This window comes from Atta colombica, unplaced genomic scaffold (genome assembly GCF_001594045.1).
Source record: "Atta colombica isolate Treedump-2 unplaced genomic scaffold, Acol1.0 scaffold210, whole genome shotgun sequence".
Lineage (NCBI taxonomy): Eukaryota > Metazoa > Arthropoda > Insecta > Hymenoptera > Formicidae > Atta > Atta colombica.
Genome location: NW_017259306.1, coordinates 567088 through 575581, shown reverse-complemented (window position 1 = coordinate 575581; position 8494 = coordinate 567088). Strand labels below are relative to the sequence as shown.

At 31.6% G+C, this 8494-nt stretch overlaps 1 protein-coding gene across 1 annotated transcript in view; it reads left to right on the top strand.

Annotated features, from left to right (window-relative positions):
- The first annotated feature begins 4083 nt into the window (after window positions 1-4083).
- Window positions 4084-8494, top strand: part of LOC108687661 (JNK-interacting protein 1) — a 9783-nt gene continuing 5372 nt past the window's right edge. The window contains exons 1-2 of the mRNA XM_018193564.1: window positions 4084-4247; window positions 7268-7480. Coding sequence (XP_018049053.1) covers window positions 4165-4247; window positions 7268-7480 — 296 coding nt within the window. The 5' untranslated portion in view covers window positions 4084-4164. The remainder of the gene's footprint in view (window positions 4248-7267; window positions 7481-8494) is intronic.

The window sequence follows — 8494 nt, the reverse complement described above, 5'->3', positions numbered from 1 at the left end:
TTTATATATTATAATGTTGTATTATTATTTTTATATTTTAAAATTATTTAAAAAATATTCAATTATACCTACATTTGCTATAAAAATTATACATTGCATATTTCAGAGAGATATTTATTATAAATATAGATTTCATCATATTATAAACAGAACATTGATAAGAGCTTCTCTTTTTATAATATTGTATGGAAATTATGCATTGTGCATTGATAACATTTCTGTTCATTAAAATATATTTAATGCACGCAGAGCAAAATTATACATGCCGCAATAAAAAAATCGCAATATCAAAAAGCGGTCGAAGGACCGATTTTCTATCCAGGGAAGAAGCTTTTTCGACGAAGCGGCAATTTCTCGTTCTTCAGATTCTGTTCCGAAACAAAGAGACTGTTTAATAAAAGCTCAAACGTTCGAGTACTCCCACTCGAGAAAAGTAGATGCGGCACATTACGAGTGGTCCATCACTTACCACTATCAGCTGCCGCAACGCAGTTCCACCCTCGGAAAATTATACCAAGTGTTTCACCGGCATTAAGCGAGATTGAGAGTATCGTTCGATCCTGGTTTGTGCTATTCCTTTGTCGAAATGCGTTTGCAGACGGTTGGTTTCCAGGGGATGTCTTTCGCGAGGGGAGAAAGGAATTTTGCTTTCGGAATTTATTATTCAATCAATTTCATTCACCACCGATTTTGTTAACCTTATTATCGAATGAAATTATGAAATTTTTTGTTCTCATCAATGACGCTACAAATATAGCTAATATTTAAGAATTGAGAGAATTGGAGAGCCTTGGTCCTCTTGAAACTGCGAGACCGGTCTGCATAATACAATCTTCGTCATTGCATGCTTTCGTACATCGGTGACACGAGATATCTTTTATCGCCACGATGACAATGAAGTTGAAAGAGTACGTAGTTATCAGCTGCAACATGTCGACGACAAGAGATTGCTTATAGAATCAAACAGAAAATTTATAATGAGATATGTAATGAGATATGAGGTAACACTAATTTAGTCTCTATCTCCTATCCTGTTACAAAGGGCACTAGGTCAAATCAAAGCAGTCGATACTGTCAATTTTTTTGTCTCGTATTATCTGAATTTTTCCTTGAGAGTACATTAACAAAGTTATTTTCGTGTAATAAAAACTTAATTGCTGCAGTTTCAAATTATATCTATTATCAATTATATCTATTGATCGGAATAAAAATCGTAATCCTACTTTATTTGCATCATATCTATTGTCCGTCATAATCAGATCTTATATTTAAGGCTTCCTTAAATTTAGCTTCAAATGCGCTCTACGAATTATTTTTTTACTATTGAGCATCTAAAGTTAAAGATTAAGGAAGTCTTAAATATAAGACCTGACTATGTGAATATGAACCTATATGTTAAAAAAAAATAAATTAACAATTATATCAATAAAACAAAGTTTCAATCATTATGTTAAAAAAATTTGAATATGATTGTAATAATGAGGATGCTTTTGGAATTCGCTTTGGGCGAAAGATGCACATATGGAATCCGGATTATATCCAGTATCTTGAAGACAACAATGTGCTAACAAGAGCAGTTAATGATGTTTTTCTAGTTTTAGAGAGCTTTAATAAAGAATAGAAAGCTAAGAAGAGGTAAGATTCGTACCTTCGTCAGAGTTCAATTTAGCAATTAAAATTTATTTCAAATAAATACTCCTAATGACTTATGGCTATTCAAGCGGGACTCAAAGGCATGATTTTTATATTTTTATTAAAGTTACAGCTGCTTGAATTTTAAAATTTAGCGCGCTATAAACTTTTGTTTCAACTCATATGACCCAGATGTACATCGATCTCTCCTTTTAAATATTTATAATCTAATAATTAGAAGCTACAAATGAAAATATTATTTATTAAAAAGACATACAATTGTATGTTATTTGCGTTGTGTATTCCAAATTATTATTTTATAATTTCTTTTGTTCCTCGTATAATTACATGTTATTATTTATTATCATTATTATTATTATTATTATTATTTATTATACAATCTGTTACACATTCATATTATATTTTCAACATATAATCTGAAGGTTTTTAACGTGCTTTTTTGGTATTTTCTGTTCTACGTTTTATTGTGTTTTCATGTTATATTGCTGTCTTTTGACATCGACAGCCGTCGATAGCCTGTTGCTTCACTTACGCGAGACGCGTTCTTCCTTAAAGTTTTCCAAGTGTATGTCTCTTTGAGAAAATCGGCTAAAATTTTTTAATCGATCGAAACGGCCAAGCGCACAGAAAATTCTCGCGAAGGAAAATATAATGACTATTTATCGAACAGCAAACAGTAAAATCTTTTCCGAACGGCCTCTCAGCACAAATAATAAGAGAAATGATCGATGATTCTAGATTCTTCAGGAGTGAATGTAAGAAAAATAGTTGTGAGATATTGTAAAACGACGCAGCTGGTGGAATTGCGAACAGACATGCGAAAAATGTAATCATGGTATAATTTGATTCTAGCGATACGTCGATTACTTCAATTCTAATCTCAGAATTTTCTATAATTACAAAATAAATTAAATATCAAACAATAAAATAAATAAAAATATCTTTACGCAAAGGATACCTCTATTGTCTTAATAAATGAAAATATCAATAATAAGTGCAATAAACAGTGATTTCGCAAATCGCATTTGTTTCGACTCCAATTCAAGCCATCCTCAGCAGTATCAATAATTAATATAATTATAATTAACAATATTTTTATTTCGTTTTGATATGTCACCATGTATTCAACTGCGGCTCAAAAGAGCGAGACATTCAACTTTATTGAATCTAAATGTTGCTTAAACTGTTCAACTCTATTGGAATTAACTCAGCTACAGTACTTCAATTATTTCAATAAAATTGATAATTAAAAAATAATAAGTATTTTTACTTTAACATAAAATTTTATGTCAATATTTGAGTATTTTTAACAGCAACGAATTTATTGCTGTCAAAATATGTTATATATAATGATTATATATAATGTTAAAACTACCTATAAAATATATTGACATGAAATTGATTTTATTCCAATCTATTTTAACAGTTTGATTTATTTTAATCATAGAGAGTTTTGGAACGATTAATGTATAACATGAATTTATTGATTGATGTTTTGAAAAAAATCAATTGAATATATTAAAAACGGATAAGTTTATGCTCAATTTATGATTTTGTGTTATTTGATGAAATGGTGCAAGTCGCAAAATTTCCGATTAATCATCCGAATGCTAGTAGAAGATGAATCTTTATTGCAGCATGAATGTATAAGCGCAAAACATTGCGAGATGGTTGTAAAATATTTAGCCGCCTCTCTGGTATTTTATATAGTGGCTCCGCGTATTCTCCGATGCGAATTCCAAGCTACTCCAGAAGATACGAGTGTAAACTGCCGAGAGTTTATGTGCCCAGCTGATAAATGTTTCATTGCGCAATGTTTCATTATCAACCAGCGACGCGCTAGACCCACAAATGTTCGGATAGAGACCTATTTTAGTTCACATTTTCATGGAGTATATACATGTAGTCATCCTATAATTTCTACAATGCTTTTCATAAATATTTGAAAATTAGATAGTTAAAAAATTTTTTTATCATACTAAAACATATAATTTTGTAATAAAATTCTCGTTTCAAAAATGGAATATGTTGATTAAATAATCATATTTTAATTATTTCAGTTTGAATATAATGATTGAGAATTGAAAGCAATTAAATCTTTTAATTGATTTGCATATATATAACTTTTATTTAACAACCGTTGGATTCTAACTTCTATTTGTCTAATGTATAAATCATGTTTTATATAGTATGGACATTGCATTTAGAAATAAATGCAAGACAAGAATACGCAGCCAAACATTCACCCTCCAATTTTCTCTCTTTCTTTCTCACTGAGGATCAACCCCCGTCCACCCTCGCGAATGAGCAGGCGCGCGACGTTCGCCACGCAGGAATCAATAGGGGTTGCGTCGGGTTCGCGCGGCGTCGAAGCGACGTCGGCGACGACGTAAGCGACATCTCATCTTGTATTTCCTGGGGGTTGTGACGAGCAGCTCTCCTGCAGGCCGTCACGGCCGCCCTCGGAACTGTTCCCTGTTCTGAACCTCGCTCATCTTTGCGAACATCGCGATGGCTGACAGCGAATTTGAGGAATTCCGGCACTATTTCGAGAGGCTACCCCAACATCTGAAGGCACCGCTGTCCAACTACACGTGAGTACCCTCGTAGCGGACCTGCCTTCGGAACAGATGACACGATATGCGATATGATAAGAACCACAGCGGTGACACACATAGGTCGCGACAAGAAAGACGGTGGTCGAGAATCAGACCGAGAAGATTTTGGACGGAAAATCAGGAGCACGAATTATGAAGATCAATTCAGGAATTCATTAGAAACTGAAAAAATGTATCGCGAATCAAATCTTGACTGTATTTGGCGAAATATGAAAGGTGTGATAATGTAGATTGTAAACAGCAAACTATGTTGATAAGATCGAAAGTTGATGAACGGGAATATTTGAAAAATATTTGTGTATTTTTGTAATTCCAGATATGTTATAAAATGACGAAATTAAATAATCTGATTAAAATTAATTTAATGGACTGATTTTAATAAATGATAAAATAGAATCTTCAATCGAAATTGATTAAATTCAAAAAGTCAATAATTTAAATGTCGTTTCAAGATGAGTCATTTTAAATAAAAATTTCTCATGTCACTAAGTAACTTAATGTGACATCCTTTAATGCTCCTACTTTTGTATTATCATAAAACATTTTGATTTAAGACATATTATATGTTTCTATGTAAATATAACAGTCTAGAATTTTCTTCTAGATAAGACGTCTTATATACATATATATATAGTATATAAGATAGCACTATAGAGTATTCAAGAATGTGAGAGCTATACGAGAGCAACGTTACCGTCTGGTCGTTTCCTATTTCTATTTAGAATAATGATAAAACGTTGCTGCACTATGCATATAGTGTTGCATAAAGTGCACAAACATTCTGGTATGTACATTCGTGTCACTACTCAAGGGACTCATAAAATAGCATGGTAAAATGAGGTTTCCTGAATGCATCCGATGCACTACTAGGCCGAAAAAGTTATAAAATCGCCAAGTCGCGCATCGGCATTATGTCTTTAAAATTATTGATCCTGGAACATAAGTGACACAAGAATACGAATACGATGTGAGACTGCAATGCGATGTACGTATAGACAATTTTGATGGGTGTGATCTACTTTCGTTGATGCATACATATGTATATGTTATTTCTATTATCACAAATAACCGATGATCCTATTTAGATTGTATATTAGAGCGTTATATTAGCGTAAGATGTAATTACATAACTTTGCTTATAGCAATTGCTTATAAATGTAAAGCGTGATTTACACAGGGCGACTTTTATTCGCTAGAAGCCGCGTCTAATGACGTCATAGCGAATTCGCTACTAAAAATTTCTTCTAGACGTGGATTTGTTCTTATAGCGTATAGTCGCGACGAATACTGCTTTCGACGCTTGTCGCCAGCTTATCGCTGGCTTGTCACTAATTTCTTGCTGTTCCTCCAGAGCGAATTTTTAAATCGACAGCGTGAAAATTTTTCCGAAACGCCTCGGCCACTCAGATCATAAATATCAGAGAATAATGTCATCGAATGACATACTTCGAGCTGTTATTGTGCTTTGTGACCAACTATTCGCTTAATCACTAGAGACCACTTAACGCTGCGACTTCAAAATTTTAATCGCTAGCGAATAAAAACCAAGCGTGTACAAGAAGCTTTCATCAGCGAATTCGTGGACGAATTAAGAAACTTGCTTCAAGCAAACAATAGCAGAGTCAAGAGAATTCACTGACGAATTAATGACGTCACTAAATGCGGCTTCTAGCGAATAAAAAGTCATCCCGTGTGAAATCACGCTTAACATAATTACGTACTTTGATCGCATTAAACATGAGATTTAGATCATCCTAATGAAAATGTATATATTTCAGACTCATAAATAGAAAAATAATATAAACAATACACATAATTACGAACGCGTTTTCTATCATTCAAAAAAATGTGGTAATATATTTGATAACAAAGAATACGATTTTTCCATATTATTTACATTTTTGTATAGTCTTTTGTGCTTTACATTAAATCGTATATAATAGCACACGTATTATAGAACACGTATTATAGAATTATTCAGAATGGATATTTCTAATCGAATTATTCCGTTTTTCTAGAAATTAGAAATCTAAGGAATAATTAAATAATTCTAAATCCATTCCTAACAATTTCATATTCTGATTGCAAATATGTTTGCAATAAATTAAACGTATCACTGTTCACAGTTGATTCTATAAAAATAAAGTAATATCAATAAGTGACAGTCTCGCATTTGCAACTCCGATTTAATTTTCAATCTAATTTGATCACATTTATAAACACAGTGAGAAAACAGGGGCCTTCTCTCAATTAATATCTGCATAAAATCTATTTAAATGCAATTTTTATGATTCAAGATGAATATGTAACTGAATGCGAAATATACTCATTTGTCAATATAACGCAAACATTCCCTTTCTTCTGAAAAGTGTTTGAAAAAATAGACATGCTTCTAAAGAGAATTTCGACATTACAATATTCTTAAATCATTCTTTCAGAAATGAAATTTTATTCTGTTGTATGAATAAGATACAAGTGTTATTTGCAATTTTCGCTTTTTAATAATAATGAATTAATTATCATGAACATGATATATAGAATTATTTGTATTTATACATATATACTTATTTACATAATAAATGGAGCAATAAACAAAACTAAAGAGATACAATAAGGAAAAATATTTATATTTTTAAATTCTTAATTTTGATAAATAACTTTTGTACTATTATCGTCAAATCGCTAGAAGAAGTTTTATCAATTTTATTTTATATGTAATTACTATTGATATTATATTATTGGTAAGGTTTTGATTCATTATTATTTTTTATTAAAAATTAAAAAAGATTTAAATACTAAGATTTACTATTAATTTGCAATAATTGCACATATTATTTATAGAAAATAAATTAATCATTATCTGTTATTATTATATTTTGCCTTCTCGTATAATTAGAAAAACGACATGTCAGATGCAGTTCATGTATTTTTTATTACCTCTATATGGCTATGTTCATAATTTTCATGTAACTTTCGCGTATTTAACATTTGAATAGGCTCGTACATGATGTGATGATCGATGACTCGCCGACATCCTCGCAAGGAAGCGATGGAGAGGTCGGCAGATCTTGCGACGTCGTCACCGGCGATTCCGAGGACGAAGAAGTCGTCGTCATCCATCGTCACGACAACCAAAGCGGGCACACCACTCCTGATGATAGTGAGGAGCTGGATCATCATTGCTCCATCATAGCTGACAGCGATTTTAGGTTGGTAACGTCGTAAGTGTTTATTTCTTTATCACTAATTATTACCTTTGGAAACTTTTAATACGAAGGAAAGATTAGCGAAGAGTTTTATTTTTTATTGATACTAACTTGTATAAAACTTATAATACGTTGAATATTATATACTAACTTATTATATACTAACTTATTATATACTAACTTGTATAAAATTTAATATCTTAAATATTGTATTTTAATAAAAAATATACGAATTCGAGGCAGGAGGACAAAAAATATTTAAGAAATTTAGAGCGGGAGATAAAAAAATGAGTTCACAGATTTATTAAAAGGAACAGAATATTTGCGGCAATTTAAGTTCTCGCCGAAAACAGAATTACATTCTTTGCAGAGGGAGGGAACTTCTTTCATAGAATATTTTTGTGACAAGTACAACGAGTTTCTGTTACAATTATTATAATTTATACTATGTTTCGCTTATATCATAAGTTTTCAGATGCAATTGTACTGCATCATTAATCTGCGCGTCGGTATCACCCACACACAGAGCGACGTGCATCATCGCATCCATAGTAATCTACAGTATAGTATTGCTGTAATCTCATCGGTCTGACCTTGTTAAAAATATCTGAAGCTTTTAGAAATAGTCTCCGGGAGAGTTCGCGACGTGCAGCGTTGCTCGTAATTATTAATTAAGCGTCGCCCAACCATAGCGGTTGGAAACTGTGTTGCATGCGGAGAATAATTGACGCGCATTAATATGGCATTTTTTGAATTTTTAATACTTTCTGAAGATTCTAATTATGCGTGGGTTTTCGTACCTATCTTATCTATCTGCTACGTCAAATATTAATTTAAAGTCTTCTATATCACATAGCAATTATATACATACTAAGAAAATTTAAATCTTTTGATTATTTTTATTAAAATAAATAATACTGTTGTATAGCAAAGAATCCAAATTGCATATTACATACATCCTACAATTTTATATACCTATTTTAATGCGATAATTTGTATTATTCAAATTTTATTGTT